Source organism: Nannospalax galili, unplaced genomic scaffold, assembly GCF_000622305.1.
Source record: "Nannospalax galili isolate Female #2095 unplaced genomic scaffold, S.galili_v1.0 scaffold136, whole genome shotgun sequence".
Lineage (NCBI taxonomy): Eukaryota > Metazoa > Chordata > Mammalia > Rodentia > Spalacidae > Nannospalax > Nannospalax galili.
This window is the reverse complement of record NW_008340872.1, coordinates 4313797-4333338: the sequence shown is the minus strand read 5'-3', so window position 1 is coordinate 4333338 and position 19542 is coordinate 4313797. Positions and strand designations below refer to the sequence as shown.

General features: G+C 43.1%; 1 protein-coding gene across 2 annotated transcripts in view; it reads right to left on the bottom strand.

Moving 5' to 3' along the window:
- Urb1 (URB1 ribosome biogenesis homolog) overlaps positions 1–19542 on the bottom strand; it is a 71619-nt gene that overhangs the window by 9963 nt on the left and 42114 nt on the right. For both annotated transcript variants that reach the window (XM_008835980.3, XM_029564897.1), the window contains exons 25-32: positions 13343–13401; positions 9603–9796; positions 8485–8595; positions 8301–8364; positions 5195–5366; positions 4729–4834; positions 1472–1632; positions 801–912 (exon numbers count right to left, since the gene is read on the bottom strand). In XM_008835980.3, coding sequence (XP_008834202.1) covers positions 801–912; positions 1472–1632; positions 4729–4834; positions 5195–5366; positions 8301–8364; positions 8485–8595; positions 9603–9796; positions 13343–13401 — 979 coding nt within the window. The remainder of the gene's footprint in view (positions 1–800; positions 913–1471; positions 1633–4728; positions 4835–5194; positions 5367–8300; positions 8365–8484; positions 8596–9602; positions 9797–13342; positions 13402–19542) is intronic.

Here is a 19542-nt window from a genome sequence, read left to right as displayed (position 1 = left end):
AGCTGAGCACCTGGAGCCACACACACTATGGCCTTGGCTAAGCATGGATCAGTGACTAGTAATAGCAGTGATGGTGGCAGAAGGGCAGCCACTAACAGATGGGTGTGTGCTGTGCCAGACAACCTACAAGAGCTCTGCAGTGCAGGATTCCTGTCACCCCACAGCAATCCTCGAGGCAGGGGCTGCTGTCACCACTCGTGCTGTACAGTGAAGAAACTGAGGCACGGAGAAGTCAGAGGCAGCCTGGATGGAGTTCACATTCTTAGCTCTGGAGTTAGTTTCCTAATGTGGACACACACACCAGGGCTGTACAACCAGTCTGGGTTTTCGCATCAGCTTCATTTGCTACCAGTTTTAACAAACAGAAGCAAATGTGAACGTACATTCCTCCCCTCCATCATGCACATCCTTCTGCAATGGAGGAAGACAGAGAGGGTATACTGCCTAACGAGTTCCTTCGCCTTGGAAGGTGATACAGGAGGTTGTCTTTCTCTCTGCCCCCAAGCCTGGAGGACAGTACCTTACATCTTCTTGTGGCTAGACTAGATGATGTGGCTTTCTTATTTAGTTCTTTTCTGGATTTCATGCCACACAGGTCTGGAAAGACCTTCCTCACTACTGTCATTGACTGTCCACTATCAATGGTCACTAAGGTGGCTCATTACCACTTGCTCTGAATGACCCTGAACATGTATTCCTTATGGATGTGTGGCTGATTCATATATGGAACTGCATCCCAGAAATGGACTTCTTCAAGCTTATTTTTTCAATTTCTCCTCAACTGGATTCTATCAGAGTACCTGGTTTCAAGATCTGAAGTGCTGCCTTGGCAATGAAGAGAGCCATGGTAAAAGAGAGTCTCAGGTTTGGAGTTCGAATTCCATTTCGGACAACATCCAACAGGTAGAGAACCTGAACAATGGAGGGGGAAAAGACAGGTGAGTATTTTCAGAGAGTGCCTGTCTGGTCACAGTTTTTCAGGGAGTGCCTATTCTTTCACTGTAGGGACAAACACGAAGCCATGGTAGAGGACACCATGCCTTCCTCACAGGGATGCTCTTTGCTTTTATTTTTATTTATAGAGGCAGCTTGTGTCCAAAGGCTGAGAGAAATCTGATACTATGCCCTGAAATCCTATCTACCTGGCCCTCTACCACCATGGGACAGATCAGATAGTATGGAGAACAGTTTCCTTCACCACTAAGTTTAGACCAAAGACACTTTCAACAGAAGCCAAACCAATCTATCCAGTCACAAGATGGTGGTGTAGGAGGACAGAGGCCTTCCTTAGTCTGCTCAGGGCTGTGGAGTCTTCAGCTCAAGGTGAAGATTTGTCCCTTAGTAGAGGCCTCTCAGAACATGCCTTCTTTATGTTCCTCTAAAGCCTCCTCCCAGTTCAGGGTGATAGCCAGCTCACTGAAGCCGGCCAGGCCCACCCTCATCCCCATGCATGTCCTCCCTTCCTACTTACTTGGGACTTCTCCCGGAAGTGAGCCCCCTCTATGTGTGAGTAGTAGGCTGCCAGGATGTAGTAGGCGGCAGCTCGCATCTGGGGGTCATAGCTGCTGAGGGCTGCTACAGTTAGACCCAGAGCATTTGAATCCAAAAATTTTCGACAATCCACCACAAACTCTACACAAAGTAAATTATAGCATTAAATATATGAAACAATTTTATGATTCTTGTACAATCTACAGAATTCACTTTCTTCTTGCATCTTACCAATGTCAGCTAACCATAGTGGCCACAAAGAAGCAAGTCTATCTCTGGCTGCCCTTAACTGATGCTGAGGCTGGACAAGACTCCCCTTTCTTCTGTGGTAGTAATTATCTTGCCTTTGGCTTCTAAGATGCTGGTAACCCTAACCAGATTTAGTTCCTTGCTTCTCACAAATAGCCACAAAGTCAGAAAGAATGAAAGCAACACTGAGACCCACCGTGAGATCTCAGCATACCGATAAAATAGGGAACTGGTTTCCACATTTACCTGGTTCAGTCCTATGCCTCAAGACTACCATGTACTAGTTTATGGAGGAAGGAAGAGGAAGCTGGGAAATTCTGTCAAGAACCTCAGAGGAGAGCTATGCTACCTTAGCTGAAAAAAGATTAACTTGGTGATAATTCCCCATAATGATGCTCTTTAGACTGAGTGACCAGAGACCTAAATAGGAACTAGCACAGGCCACCTGAAATGAATGCCCTAATGAAGACACAGTATCAATGACAGAAAATAACAGGAGACTTTTAAACTTGGAGGAAAGATGGAACATGCTAAGTAGGAAGGAGGAAAGAATAGAGACCCAAGCAGCTTCTAGAGCTGGAAGCTGGGGATGAAAGTGCACTGGCTGCAATGTAGACCAGACACTGAGAAACGGGCGACAGTGAAATAGAAGACAGCAAGAAAAACTATCCAAACTGGACCAGAGAGAAGAAACAATGTAAAAGCTATGAAGAAACATCGGTGAGTAGCAGGACAACTTCTTGGAGCCTAGTGTATAACCTAGAACCCTGAAAAAGCCTTGGAGAAATCATGGCCCAAACTTTTCCAAATTTGACAAATACTATTACTGTACAGTTAAGGAGCTCAAGGAACACAAGCACAGAAACATGAAAGAAAATCACACCAAAGTGCATCATAAACTGCTTGAGGCCATGTAACATAAAGAAATGAAGGTAGGAATGATGACAGAGTTTTTGTGAGCAATAGCGCAATCCAGCAACGACAAAGCTAGCAGTCTAGAATTTTATATCCCTGGAAACTTCTTCAAAGTTGAATCCCCCCTCCCCCAGCAAACTATAAGAATTCTGAATAGAAGTATTTCAGAAAAGATGATTCCAGATAGAACTCTAGATCAACAGAAAGGAATGGAGAGAACAAGAAACGGCAACTATATGGCTAATGTCTAATACAAATCTCTTTTAAAAACAATGAGAAACTGAAGCAAACAAACAAACACATGGTGAGGTTTATAGGTAATAATGATGTTCAAGAGTAGCACAAAAGTCAAGAAGGGAGAAATAATCCATGCTGCTGTAAGCTTCTCACAGTCTTTATGAAACAAAACTCCCTGGCTGGAAAATAAACTGAAGCTGTATGACACAAATCCTAAAGCAACCAGCATGCACCTCATCAGAGATGAAGCTGAATCAGAAGCGTGATCTCACTGAATGTGAATAGTATACATACTCCAGTTAAGAGACAGAGATGTTGGATTAGATAAAACCAAAACTCAAGGAAGTGGATGCTGTTTATCAGAACCCAGAGAATTAAAACCCAGATCAGAAGTGAAGACTGGGAAAAGAACAAGCAGGTGACTCTTGGACCCCAAGAACTTATGGGTTGGTTTTCTAATTTCTAACAACTGATGGTTTTTGATAGGGCAAAAGAACTCAAAAATTTAAAAAGGTATCAAACTCCGGATAAAATTAACACTGTTTTGGAAAACCCTTTAAGAGATAGCTACATAACAAATATACAAAAACATATATTTGGGAGTAAGGACATTCTAAACATTTAATATTACACTCACTGAAAAGAGCTAGTATTCGGCTGGCTGGGATATTTTTAATAATTACTGACATTCTAAGACAAATGAATTTTCCATGTGTCCATGAGGAAAAATCAATTTCCTATTTCGTGACTGTTTCTGCTTCTCTATGAAAGTCTTGGCTTTGCAGTACTTATGGAAAAGAGCTGCCCTTGGGATGCTGAAAATATAATAGGCTATTTAAAAATGGTTATCAATGCCACTGTTTTAAGAACCTCATGAACAGCAATTTGACCTTCTAAACTAGATTTAAAATCCCAAAATGGCTTAACCAGGACAATGGTCAAGGATTAAAATAAAAACCCCCCAGGTTTAGTGGGTGTTTGTGGCAGTGCAGCTGTGCTCCGGGAGCACCAGAAGTGCTCCTCAGCCTCTTTTTACAAGACATCCCCAGTCATGAGCTGTAAGAGGGACTCTTCACAGTGAGTCCACAAGGCCAGCGCTCTGGGTACTTAGCAATGGCTCTTAGACTGCCATGCTGACAGCTTTGGCATATGTGAATTATGAGCTGCAGATTACAGCCCCATTCTGACAAGAGCAAGATCTGCTATGGAAAAAGCATCCATCACTGCCATTGGTAACAGCCTTGGGCAGCCCTGGTTCCTGGCCAAGGACTCAGAGAGGGGAGGCAGTAAGGTTACAAAAACAGGTTCCTACTCTCTGCAAAGGGCTGAAAACATAGCAATGAGACACAAAGAACCACAGGCATGACTTAGAACTGCAGCAGGGTCAGCAATACCTGGCCAGGGTGGAGCTGGAACAGACTGCTAGGACTTCTTGCTAAACATAGGTGAGATGAATCTCACAAACATAACAGAGGTTGAAGAAAGCTTGAGTTTGATCCCCAGGACCCATGGTAGAAGGAGAAAATCAACTCATAACACTCATACACATAAAAAATAAAAATTTACGAAATTTAAAAATAAACCAAAAATAACTGAAAGGGAGAAAGCAGATCAGTTCAAGGCCTCTAGGCCCAAGGAACAGCAAGGCTGGCCCCTATGTCCCAGACTTGTGCTAAAGAAGCCAGCTATACATTCAAAATAAGAAAACTATGACTTTGCTGACAGTCACTGCCATGAAAAGTCAGCCAAAGACCCTAAAAGAATGCTTTTCTTGATTAGGGCCCTAATTTGGGAGTCATGACAACTACTGACAGCATTCTGACTGCAAGAGCCCACCTGGCCTGGTCAGTTCCCCGAAGAGGTGCAGGAGAAAGCAGGGGTCATAAAGGCCATCAAGGCCCACTCTCACTCTCTTGTCTTTGAACAGTGGCTCCTGTGTGTTCTGAAACAGCAAAGTCAACAACATGCAATTTAACCTTATGGATGTACATCATGTGACTGCTAACCTCCACTATCAGAGCTCATAAAACAAAAGTAGTTCTATAAAAAGCAGACTTTACACATGACACGATCTTTGGGATTTGCCTCAAGATAAGCTTTCGGGGAGAGGAAAGTAATAAATAAAACCATGTGACTGGTATGAACAACCATTACTGAAGCTGGTGATAGACATGCTGAGTCTACACAGTCTCTAATTCTGTACACTGCTAGAACTTTACTTATCAAATGTTAATAAGGAAAACCAAGTCAAGGGCACAGAGGGACCCCTAGGAGGAGGAGGAGGATAACAGCTGTGTTGCACCTCAGCAGGCAGCAGCCTCCGGTTCTGTGGGAAGTGCAGGATGGTCTGCATCATTCGGTCCCGGTCTAGCAGGCGGAGGATGTCCCCGACGCTCGGTTGCTGCCACAATGACTTGCCCAGGCTTCGGCAAGTCTTGTGATGTTCCACAGCTGCTGGGCCCCACAGCAGTACCCTGAAGCCAAAGAAAGGAGTGCAGACCTCAGTAGGAACAGAACTGATGACAACAACCTCAACAGGCAGCATCCATTAACATGCTAGCTCATGCCACATGCTGCTCTGCATGTGTATACATGCTTTATCACTTGATCCTCACCCACAGCTTATGAAGTAGGCAGTGGTGACTGAGGGCACAGTGACAGTTGGTGATGGCAACAGATGTCAGCACCCACATACTCACACTACTCATGGTATGCTTGGTGGATTGTGAGCCTTTCCATGTGCTGATTTACTTAATCTACACAATAATCCCACAAGGAAGCTGTCACCACCCACTGTGCAGCAGGGGTGAGAAGACTGGGAAGCTGCCTAGCCACTCACTTGCCAGCTGGTAAGCAGCAGAGCCAGGATTCAAAATCTTGAGTTTGGCTTCAGAGTCAGGCTACAGCAGCAGCAGAATCCTGACCTCCTGCTGCGTACAGAAGGCACCAGCAAATCAGGGCTGTCTGCAGGAGCCTTTAGCTGGACCTGCCCAGTCAGTACACCCTGTGTAGCCCCATAACTCCTCTACAGCTACCCAGAGGCCCACCCATCTCACCTTCCACCTGAAAAACAACTCACTTGCTCTCTTCCTCCCCACTCTTCTACTCTTCCCACCAATCTCCCCATGGTTGCCATGATGTTCCGCCAACCCCCCTCTCCTAGCATCTGTTGGCACTCTGCATAGGCCTACGCCACCACCCCACAGACCATCCACTCTGTTTCCTTGAGCACATCCTCCAGTCCAGATATGGTGATTGCTCTGGTATGGGCATGATTCCTGAAAAAAAATGCATGCTGAGGCTTTGTTCCTGAACATGCCATGAACAGTAGACAGGGCGTGATGGAGGCCAGGGACCAGGCCATGGGATATCATCCTCTGAGTGGATTAATGCCTGTCTCTTGGGGCTCAGAGGATGGGACATAATAGCCAAGAACAGGTTGTTATGTAGCCTGGTCTCTCACTGAAGTCTGCCTCCTCCACACACACTACTCATGGTCTTGGCACATGATGCCATCTGCCATGCTATGACAGCTATGGGCCCTCACCAGTAACTGAAGCCATGCTGTTTGGTCTTTGTAGCCATAAGAACTATGAAACCTTTTTGCTTTATACATTACCAGAGTGAGGCATTTTCTAATAGCAATGTGAATTAAACTAACATATTCACCTACTCACCACGTCCCAAAATGTTCTAGCTATCCCACCTCCTAGCTGCCATGAATGCTGCTCCCCATGTGCCTCCATCAACCATATCTCCAACAAGCTTTCCCTACACTTCCAATACCAACACTGCTGTTGAGCTTTCTTTCCCAGCAGAGCAGAGCCTTTGCTCTTATGTGCTTCTCTAACAGGGTGTGAGCAGCTGTTGCATTAACACGTTCCATTTGACAACTGGGAGCCTCTGGTAGGCTGTGGTTAAGACTCTTCTATTTTCTGAGAGCCAAATTTAGGAGTTCACAAACTTCAGGTACTAAAAGGACATCTATTGAACAAAATCCTTGTAAGAAGAGTTCTGAAAAGACTTGTTTCTATGCAAGGCAGCAACAGACACTAACAAGTAAAGAATCACCCTTTAGGAGGTGCTCACAGCTCCACTTCATTTCCAACAGGCAGGTGGCTGATGTGCTGGACACACCTAACCAGGCTGCCAACTACTGACCATTGAGGGCACAGAATTGTGTGCACAGCTCCCCATTGGGGCTCCTGGGTTCAGGCTCATCCCTCCATTGGAAGATGTAACAGTTATTTTCAGACATGAAATGCTTCAGTACTCCTTAGCTACAAGGAGCCTGTGAACTCCATAGACTTTGTTTGCACTCTTTCCTTAGGGAACTGAAAAGAGGGTCTTCTTTTATAACCAGCGCTAACCTGCTTAGCCTCACATTGCTCTCTGAGTCTGAAGGAGATCCAGTGAAAAAAATGGGTAAGTTTTAAGACTCTTTTTCCAAAGGAATAAGACTTGCCCCCAATTTTCTTTGTTCTCCCCCAGGCACGCAGGCACTGTCATGTTCCAAAAGGAAATCATGCCAGAGTGCCAACCCGAAAGCAACAGAAGAGAGTGAGGCTAGTGCTCAAGGGGAAGGACAGGCAAGGTCTCCCAAGACATGCCCTTCCTTGAGAGAGAAGGCTCTGTATCCTTTTTCCTTCCTCTCTCTGGGATTGGAGGGCTTCCTGGACTAACACAGCTTTCAACTTTAAACAAAATGCTCAAAAAGGAAAACAATCTTTTCCTTTAAGCTTTCCTGAACTCTCTCTTGGCCCAGGTAGTGTACTTGCTCTGTGAATATCTAAGACCTTTGCTCACATGGTGTCAGGAGATGTGAGGGTACTGTTCCCACAGCCTGAGGAGAAAAGGAGAAACCCGTTCAATGAAGAGTCCAGAAATGCTTTCTACCAAGGTGTGCTTGTCAGTTTCTGCTTGGCCCTTGCACTTGCACATAAAACAGGACCCCAGAGAAAGCATGGAGCCCAGGTCCCTTGGATGGAGCTGTGAGGGCCAAGGGAGTTGGCAAACAAGCCTGAAGTCTAGGATGACTAGACAGGCAGCCCTCTTCACTGGTCTCCCCATATCTGCTTCTCACAAATCACTCCATTTGGGAAAGGTTTGTAGAAATTCAATCACAGGAGTGCTCCCAGCCAGGAGTGAGGCAGAGGGTAGCTCCTTTGTACACAGGACACCTATGAGATACGTCTTCACAGTGTGAAGCCAAGCCTTCACCAGGCAGCCTACACTGAAGCTGTGCATAGTTAGGGGAGCTCTGTTCCTGATACCCAATGGCCTGGAGAATCAAGTCTCAAATCTAGAACTCACTGTGTGGAGTAGGGGAGGGTTGGGGGGGTTCCGTCACTAGGCCCGATACCCTCAATGCCCTCTTGTCCATAACTATCTGCCAACCCAACACTCACCTGAAGTTGATGAGACTGAGGTTATTCTGTTCATATGCCCGGAGAAGCAGCAAAATCTTCTGGTCTATAAGTCAAACGAGGGCCACTTTAGATGTTGAGCCGCTTAAACACACATAAAGATACACCCCACCAGCTCTCCCTCCATACTCTACCCACACAGCCCAGCCATCAGGCCCCTCCTTACCCAGGACACTGAGAGTAGCACTGTAGGCCCCGAGCAGCACAGCAAAGTGGTTGCTCTCACAGACAGAAGGGCACATCCGTACCACTGTGTACATTAGGTCCACCAGCACTTCTGGAAGAAACAACATGGGAATGTCAGTACTGTGGGTCACATTCTCAGGAGCAGAGTGGAACAGAGCAGAGCAGAAGAAGGAACACTAGAGGGAACACCTAAAGTTGGAGCTATCTTTTTAACAAGGCTGGGCTTTGGGCCTCCATCTTAGCCTCTTCCCTAAGACTGAATGCATTCTTTTAATAAACACATTTTGACAATTACTGTCTCCTTAGGCTTCACAAGGCTGAGGATCAGCAACTACTCACACCCCCTCCAAAATTTTAAGCTACCTAAGATTTTAAAATCTAAGCATGCTCCCATGATTATGCTACCACAAGCACTAACACTCCTCCTACACACAGCGTGGAGCCTATTTTAATTTTTCTACTATCTAGTCCAATAATTTGGGTAACAGTTGTCTCTTCAAACCAGAAGTTTATGACAGACAGACTAGTCCTGTGCTGATGTATAATGATCTGGGAATGATGGCTCTGTCTCTAAACAGTATGACTTGGAGTGGGCAGGAACACTCAGACTGTCTTCTTTGACATCCCAGTAGCCTACTCTACAAGAGTATAACTTGTGCTTGCTGACTTATAGACAGTGAATAAACCTGGCTAAGAGAGATTCTGTAGCAATGAACTGCCACCAAGTAAGTTCAAACTCTTTTTGCTTAAGTTTCAATATTTTCCTACAAAATTCATGCAGTCAAATCAACCCCTCTCAGGCAAGATGCCTACACTTATTTTCCCATACCTCCAAACCTTTCCTAGTTCCTAGACATTTAGCACCAGATCATGATAGGGCAATAAGATCACCAACACAGCCTCTGTAAGCCAGACAAGGCCTTCAAAACGGGCCTGGAAGACAAAAGATTATTTCTAGACCCTGGATTTGACAGAAACAAGATACTCTAATACTGTGCTCTAAAAATAAGCGGAGGAGGAGCTTAGGTGCATGGCTAGCTGGATGAAACTGGAATATGAAAGCTGCCACTGAGCTGGGAGGGTAGTGTGAGGGGTCACCTTTTACTAGAGTATCTGGCTTTTCCTCTTGCTCAGACATCAGCAGGCTTGGCAGAAACAGAGAATGCTGGGTGAGCATCATGTGGACCACTGGGAGATCCATCAGCTTTGTGTGCACTGGGCTTTCTGGGCTATATAGGAGCTCCATGGAATCGCAGAGAATCTTTAAAAAGGTGTGGTCCTGATACCGAAATCTGGAAAGTGAGAATCAAAGGGAAAAAGCACCACAGGGGTGGGAGGGTGGTGTAAATTATTTTGTAGAAAACACTTTTCTTAGAATTTCATTAAGAATTTCAGGGGCTGGAGAGATGGTTTGGTGGTTAAGAGCACTGGCTGCTCTTTTGGTTCCTCCGCAGCACCTACATGATAGCTCACAACCGTCCTTAACTCCAGATCCAAGGGATCTGACGCCCTCTTCTGGCCTCCATAGGCATTGTAAGACATGGGTGCACTTACATACATGCAAGCAAAAAACTCATACACATAAAAATAAAATACTTAGAGATGGCTCAGCAGTTAAGAACACTGGTTGTTCTTGCAGAAGACCTGAGTTTGAATCCCAGCACCCACATGACAGCTAATAACTGTCTGTAACTCTAGTTCCAGGGAATCCAATGGCCTTTTCTGTCCTCTGTGGACATGGCACAACATGGGTGTACTTACTATATGCAGGCAATATACTCATACACATAAAATAAAAATAAGTAAAATATTAAAAAATAAATAAAAATAAAAAACTTAAAAGGAATTTTTAAAAACTTAAAAAGATTTTTAAAACAGTACAGAGTTGGAAATTTACAATGGATGTCTATACACTCATCACCAACATGGCACTGGACTTGCTTTATCACAGTCCTATCTGTCTAACATCACAGGGACCACTTCTGAAAACAAGGGACTGCCACTAATAACAGGAACATATTGTTGAGATGGAAAACTGCATTGTGAGGCAATTCCATCACGATACAGACATCACAGAATGTACTCACACAGACTAAGACAGCTATATCACCAGGAGCCATAACCTCATGTGGGAGTACCATCATATATGAGATAATCATTGATCAAACCATCTAATGTGGTCCATGGCTGGATTTTCTTTATGGCATAGACACCAAAGGAGTTTCCTGTTTAGCTGAACCACTAGGAGGCAGTGGAACTGAGCCTGAGGACAGGACCTATAGCCAGCTCTGCCTCTCTCCTTCATTCCCTTGCACCATTCAGAATTACCAAATACCTGGAAGGTCATGTCTTAAATCCCTTCAAAACCCAATAAAGGAAGAGAAACACCATGATCTAGGAAAAAAGTCTTTAATGCTATATAAATGTTAAGAATCAGTTCACCTGTGAGCCCTGTGAGGTACAACCATGACAGGTGTGCCAAGATAAACTCATGGGTATAATAGTGACACAAATGTTATGGGGTTAACCAATCACTTTCTGATTAGATTTAAGGCCCCTTTCCCAGGGGGAAATGCATGCCTGGTACTGTTAACGTGACCAAGAACCCATTATGACTGGGGAGGTTGTAGACCCAAGATGAACCTATTATTATTTTACTAAATGGACATAGTATCTTAACTGCTCACTAAATTCGTAGCTCTATATTCATAGATTGGTACAGGTCTCAGACCTCATCAGAGAAGTTTCTTTACGCAGTGAATGTTGGTCAATGCATAAGACCACAATTGGTTAAAGTGCAGAGAATAAGTGTCTATGGAGTGCTCAGACATAAATGGGACATCTATATCACCCTCTCTAATACCCAAGGTTCAGGTACTACTGCAGAAAAGGGGGAGGAAAGATTGTAAGAGCCAGAGGTTGGGAAGGATCAGAATAAAACAGTGCCCTGAACATAACAGAACTGCTGCACTCATGAACTCACAGCAGATGTGCTTGCTTACCCAAGACCTGCACAAGATCAAGCCAGTCTCCATGCTAATATGGAGGGGGGAGGGGCTTACCAGCCTAATAAATAAAGAGCTATGGATAGCTGATGGCTTCTTGGGGAGGGAGAGTCAGTTTAAGGATATGGCTTCTGGTAGGTAGATCATGTTCCAATGGATGGCCCTACACCCAGGATTATATGGGCAGCATAGATTAAGACTTGGTGGGTTACCTAAAAGGTCTGTGTTAAGAAGAAGAAAAAAAAAAAAAAAAAAAAAAAAAAACAAACCCCAAACAAACAAACAAACAAACAAAAAACAGTTTAGAAGCAGGGTATGGGAAGATAGCAGGGATAGAGGATCTGGGAGGAGTTGGGGGAGAAGTTAGGGGTGAATATGATCAAAATACATTGTATACATGTATAAAATTCTCAAATAAATATTATTTTATATATAATAACAATTCACACAAGATGGACACTTCAGAAACATGAATTAACTAAAGATGAGAAGAAATGTCCCTGGTGTCATGATGGTGTATAGCTATAATCTCCATACTAGGGAAGAGAAGGCAAGAATATTGATGATGGAGGCTAGCCTGAGCTACATAGTGAGCCCCTGGCTCCAGAAGTAAAAAAGAACAAGAAAAAGAAAAGAAAGCAAGAGAAATGGTGAAGGTCACTCATAGAATTCTCTTAAAATCATGCTCCCAAGCAAGGGCTCCATTCATTTTCATTGAAGCAGGATCTCCAGCATGAAATGGGGAAGTAGAGGTCAGATCCTTAAGAGAATCTTGCCCTTTTGGATCCCTAGACCTAAACCAAAACACACAAATATACATACAAAAATCATAAACAGGTATCATAAATTTCTCATTGCTTTCAATGAGATAAAACTCGAAGTGCTTTGCTTTGATGCTTTTTTCATGTATATGAGTACTTTGCCAGAAGAGGGTGTTCTAGTCCCCAGAACTGGAGTTAGGGATGGTTGTTAGTCACCATATGGGTGCTGGGAACTGAACCTGGGGCCTCTTAACCTCTGAGCCACACCTCTAGTCCCTGCTTTGATACATAAAAACATGTATATATTATCTTGGGTGGAGGGCATGGAAGGGTCCTGAAGGAACCTTCATATGACCAGGTCACAAGAGGAGTCCATGGCTCAGTGAGCTTGTTTACATTACAAATAGTCACTTTTTGGTTGAGAGGTTAGGTAAAAGTCATCAGTCCAGATTACATCCATATTGTAAAGGTCACTCCTACACCATGCTATATCTTTTAAAAATATTTTAGTTATTATTTTTATTTTATGTGTATGAGTGTATTGCCTGCATGTATGTGAGTGCGCCTGTGACATGCAATGTGCAGAGGTCAGAAGACAGCTTCAAATTCCCCTAAAACAGAAGTTAAGGATGGTTCATAGCCACCTGGGAATCGAACCCGAATCCTCTGCAAGAGGATTAAGAGCTCTTAAACCGCTGAGCCATCTCTCCAGCCCCACACCATGCTATTTCTATCCATGCCATTTCCACTCTTGTATTCTGGGGACATTTCTTTTTATTATGTATTGCTTGCATGTAGGTAGGTGTACCTGTCCCATGCAATGCTTATGGTGGTCAGAAGAGGGTGTCAGATTCCCTGGAACTAGAGTTACAGGCTGTTATTAGCTGCCACATGAGTTCTGGGAATTGAACCCGGGTCCTCTGCAAGAGCAGCCAGTGCTCTTTAACCACTGAGCCATCTCTCCAGCCCTAACATTTCACTTTTAAAATGTTGTTTCTCTCCTCTAAGGGAACTTCCATGGTCAAATCAGCCATTTCTTTACGTGGCAAAGAAAAAAATAAAATCAACTTACTTGAGTCCTGTCTTCACAAATTTCTGCCAGTCACTAGGATCAACATCATTAAGTGCATGCTAGAAAAAAAGAAGACAAGAAATACACATGAAACATCTCAATGAACTAAAAATACTGAAGGCTACACAATGAGATCCTGTCTCAAAAAACAAACAAAAAAAAGTGCAGGGAGACTATGATGGTCAATACTGATTATCAACTTGACAGGATCTAGAATCACCAAAAAGACAAACTTCTGGGAATGTCTGTGAGGAAGTTTCTACTTTGGGTTAAGTGAGGTAGAAACATCTACCATAAATGTGTGCAGCACCATCCCTTGGGAAAGGATCCCAGCGTGCCTAACAAGGAAGCTAGCACATGCATTAATCTCTCTCAGCTTCCTGACTGTGATTACAATGTGACCAACAGCCTTATAATCCTGCCACCATGCCTCCCCTGACATGATGGACTGTACTTGCAAACTGTGAGTCACAATAAACCCTTCCTTCTTTAGGTTGTTTTTGTCAGGTCACATTGGAAACAGAAAATATAACTAATACAAGGATCACACAGAAATTTATCACAAAACTCTGTAACAGCAAGACAAGCTGGAAAGCCACCTATAGGTCTAAGAATGTATGCGAGGTACAGTTCATTTAACTAAAGGGTGAATACCACTAGTGAAGGAGAACAGGAGACAGTTCTTAATTAGGCAGATAGACAGGGAAGGAGGCCCCAGACTACATTCAGCTGTGTTCCAGTTTACTTTCACTTTCGTCCAAGATGGCCCATTTCCAGGTTCTTGTCCAAAGTGGGCCCTCTGGGGCAGGTTTTTTTCTGCAGTCTGCAGGCTCCCTCTGGCAGGAATTTCAAATTCAGCCCTTGCTCTACCCCATCTGGCTCCTGCTTTCATATGAGTGATCTAAACAACATGCATCCTACTCTGTCCAATTCAAAGGGGGAAAAGGGGAGTCCAGTTCTGTCCCACCTCCTACTCTATGGAATATAAAAGCCCAGACTCTCCAGGGGGGTAGATGGTGCTCCACCTTTGGACCCCCTCTTCTTATGGGGACTCTGTCTCTTTGTTTGCTATATGGCGTGTTACTTCTGCTTCAATAAACCTTGGCTTTGAGCTGTGACTGAAAACTTCTCCTCATGTAATTTTTAATTTGGTGAAGAAAAGGATCGAAGAACAGATCCTAGGTGGCACCAAATGTCAAAACAGGTTTATGGTCACTGGTGTGGGGACAAAAATCTCAAGATACACTTGGATGGCTTATCTTGGTTGTCAACTTGACACACTTAGGAAGTGGGAAACTTAACTGAGGAATTTCCTCCATTAGACTGGCCCGTGGGCATGTCTGTCTGGCATTCTGATCCTTGATTAATATAGGAAGGCCCAGCCTACTGTGGGAGGTGCTATCCCTAGGCAGGTGGGCCTGAGCTTACAATAAAAGAGCTGGCTGAGCAAGCCAGAGGCATGTAAACAGCATTCCTTTGTGGTCTCTGTTTCAGTTCCTGCCTCCAGGTTTCCTGCCCTGAGCTTCTGCCCTGGGTTCCCTCGATGATAGACTGTAAACTGTAAGCTGAAATAAATCTTTTCCTCCTTAAGTTGCTTTAGGTAATGATGTTTTATCACAGCAACAGAAAGCTAACTGGGACATATACCACAAGTACATGAACCATCCTATTAACACAAAAATTTTAGTTTTATCTCCAACACATGCAAGCACAGATGCATAACATCTCTAGAAGAATCATCTAACTTACAGTGGGATGGTCTCTAGGTATTAGGGATGTTTTAATTTTCTTCATTTTCACATTGCTGATTTTATAGGAGGTTGGGGGGAAGACAGCTTGGTACTGTAGATGAAGCCTGAGGACTTGGATGTGCTAGGCAAGCACTCTACCACTGAGCCAGCTCTGCATTGCTGAGTTTTAGAAGGGCACTGTTAGCTTTAGGTCACAAAACCAAGTAAGTTCAAGTTTTCATGAGATTGGTAGAAAGTGAGGTAGGCATCACACAATGGAAAACTACTCAGCAAAAAAAACCAAAAAAACAAAAACAAAAAACCTCCCACAATTAGCTACTCATTCCCATAGCAGATGAATCTGGAAAGTTTGTTCAACTGAGAGACACATAAAAAAGTACTTATATGACCATAATTCTAAGTGTATGAAAGTCTAAAACAGGCAAGATAATCTACTGGCAGAAATCAAGTGTGGGTGCCTCTAGGAGAAAGGAGTTTCAAGAAGCAGCACAGTGAACTTTCTTACTGAAAATCTTGGACAGGAGAGTTGAATACACAGTGTATAAACTACAAAAATAACAGATGCATATGTCATACTATGTAAATTATACCTCAAGAAACCAAGACAGGGGTGAGGAGAAGGCTAACCCCTAAGAGAGCATTGCCTGAAGTTTTGCAATCAAGCTACATGGCTGACGACTGTCCATGAGGCCAGGCAGCATTTCCTGGGGATACCCATCTGGCTGGCAAGCACCACTAACTCTACAATCTGGCTCTGATTAGGTCTTAGGCACATTTTCTCCTCTCTGCCATGTTTGGGTTCCTGTCACTTTAAATTCATAAACCTATGACACTTTCTTAAATTAATGAAGAAAGCACACAGCTTGGTCCATGACTTACATGGGTTGGGTTCAGACAGAGACTCCAGGACTCAGTAATACAACTTATACTGCACCTTAAGGGATAGCTATTTCCATACAAAAACATTTTAAAAAAGGGACACTTTCCAGCCTTGGTAGACAAAAGAAAAATGAGAAGGAACCCAATGGAGAGAGGCTTTTGGAAGCTCTCGTCCAGAAATTCCAATGGACTGATATGAACATTTGAAATTTGCCATTTTGACTTTTTTCTGGTTCCCTGTCTAGACCTTGTAATGCTAATTACTCTTGCCTTTACTTCTCCTTCACATCTCCTAGGTACCAGTCAAGAACTTTCTTGTCTCCCTACAGTTCAGAGTTATGCAATTTGGGAGTCTTTTATCTACTGAAGGGGTACCCCAGTTGCCTTACCCTGTGTCCCTGTTCAGCACGGAAGAAGCCAGAGTGGTCTGCATCCCAACTCCCTATTGGCAATGTGGGTAACCTCTTCAGGGGATGGTGTAATAAGGAGGTAGGAACTGGCTAGGCAGTTAGGATAAAAAAACCCCAAAGAAAAGTAGCCAGTTTCTTGGCTAAATATCAAAATGTCATTGGGCCTCTTAGCAACAATACTCTGTTCCAAAGGCGAAAAATGTCAAAAGTATTTGGGAGCTCTAACATAAACCCCTAAAACATTCAGAGGGGGCAATACAGAGAGTGGAGAAACAACTATACCCCAGGGGCAACAAAAGAAAATAAAGGTATAACTGAGGAAACACAAATAGACAGAGAACACAAATAGCAATCAAAATGATAGCAACCAATACACATCACTCAATAATAACCTTAACTATCAATGGACTGAACTCCCCAGTCAAAAGACACAGGCTAAGTGAATGGATTAAGAAACAAAATTCATCTCTTTGCTGTCTAGAGGAAACCCATCTCACCTTTAAGGACAGGCACTACCTTAAGGTAAAAGGATGGAAAAGAATATTCCAAGCAAATGGCACTAAGAAACGAGCAGGGGTTGCAATTCTAATATCTGACAAAATAGACTTCAAAATAAAACTAATCAGAAGAGAAAAGGAGGGTCACTTCATTCTGATCCAAGCAACAATGAACCAAGAATATAGTCCAATCCTTAACATATATATACCAAACTCTGGTGCACCCAAATTCATAAAAACAACACTACAGGACTTTAAGAAACAGATTAATCCCAACTTAGCAATAGTAGGGGACTTCAATACCCCACTGCCTCCATTAGACAGGTCAGCTGGACAAAGAATAAAGAGAGAGACGTCTGAATTAAATGATACATCAAATGGGACCAACACACACCTTTCAGATATTCCACCCAAGCATCAAAGAATACAAAATATCCCATGGAACTTTTTCAAAAATTGACCATATACTGGGCCACAAACCAAGACTCAACAAATACAAAGAAATTGATATAATTTCATGCATTCTATCAGACCACAATGCAGTAAAGCTCAAAATCAACACTGGACAAAGCCCTAGTCACTACACGAACTCCTGGTGATTGAACAACATACTCCTGAAAAGTGAGTGGGTCAAAGGAGAAATTAAGAAATAAAAGAATTCATGGAATTCAACGAAAAGGACAATACAACACAACACAACATCTGGGACACTTTAAAAGTAGTCCTAAGAGGGACGTTTATAGCTTTAAGTGCCTACATTAAAAAATTAGAGTCCAAGCTGGGTGTGGTGGCCCACGCCTTTAATCCCAGCACTTGGGAGGCAGAGGAAAGGATCTTTGTGAGTTCAGGGCCAGCCTGGTCTACATAGTGAGTTCCAGGGCTGCTGGGGCTACAGGGAGACCCTGTCTCAAAAAGACACACACACACACAAAATTAAGAGCCCAAATAAATGACCTACCACTGCAGCTCAAGATGCTGGAAAGGCAAGAACAAATGAAACCCAAATCCAGCAGAAGAGAAGAAATACCAAATATCAGAGCACAAATTGATGAAATAGAAACAAAGAAAACAATACAAAGAATCAATGAATCTAAGAGCTGGTTCTTTGAAAAGCTAAACAAGACAGAAAGACCCTTAGCCCAGTTAACCAAAAGGAAGAAAGAGCAAATCCAAATCAACCAAATCAGAGATGAAAGGTGAAACACCGCAACAGACACCCAAAAGATCCAGACCATTATAAGGGAATATTTTAAAAACCAATATGCTACTAAATTTGAAAGTCTAAAAGAAATGGATAGATATCTAAAATCATGGGACCCACCAAAATTAAACCAAGAAGAGAAACAGTTTAAACACACCCATAACATATAAGGAAATTGAGCCCAACTAAAAAAAGCCCAGGCCCAGATGGATTTACAGCAAAATTCTACCAGACATTTAAAGAAGACCTCCAACCAATATTACTTAAATTATTTAAAATGATAGAAACAGAGGGAGAACTACCAAATTCTTTCTATGAAGCCAGCATCAGTCTAATACCCAAACCAGGTAAAGACACAACTAAAAAAGAAAACTATAGACCCATATCCTTAATGAACATAGATGCAAAAATTCTCAGCAAAATACTTCCAAACCGCATACAGACACACATCAGAAAGATCATTCACCATGATTAAGTAGGCTTTATCCCAGAGATGCAGGACTGGTTCAATAAAAGCAAGTCAATAAACCTCATTAATCATATAAAGGAAATATATGAACTCCCCTTAATTGGGGTCCAGATTTTGGGGCTTGAGTCTGCTGGTTCAGGCTGCAGTCTAAATAAAATAGTCGTGTCCTGTACACTCCCAATCTCCTGCCTGACCTTTACCAACAGTTCTGGTGCATTGGTAAGGTGGAGGCAGAGGTGGCTTTTTGCCTCCCTTGTCTCTGGGTGTTTAGCCTCCATGGGATCCCAGAGGATGACTTCTCCTTAATGGAGCCATAGGCTTTTGAGCCTGTAAGGGGAATGACTCACCCAGTGTGTCAGAGATGCAGCCCCTGAGTACAATGGAACCCAAGAGAGACAGGAACCAGGAGCAGGGATTTGGAACACTGCCCAAATGAACAGGTAGGAGAGGCAAGTTATAAAATCAATCTGCAAAAATCAGTAGCCTTTCTATATATGAATAACAAGCAATTGGAGAAAGAATACAGGGAAATACTACCATTCACAATTGCTGCAAAAGAAATAAAACATATTGGAATAAATATGACCAAAGACATCAAAGATCTCTAAACTGAAAAGTTTAAATAAAGAAAGAGATTGAGGAAGACACCATGAGATGGAAGGACCTCCCATGCTCCTGGATTGGAAGAACTAATATTGTGAAAATGACCATCCTACCAAAAGCAATATATAGATTCAATGCAAATACCAATCAAAATCCCCATGACATACTTCACAGGATTAGAATGAACCATCCTTAAATTCATATGGAAGCATAAAAGACCCTGGATAGCCAAAGCAAACTTGAGCACAAAGAGCAATGCTGGGGGGATTACTATACCAGATATCAAAGTATACTACAGAGTTATAGTCATAAAAACAGCATGGTACTGGCACAAAAATAGACAGATTAATGGAACATCATTGAAGACCCAAACCTGAGTACACACAATTT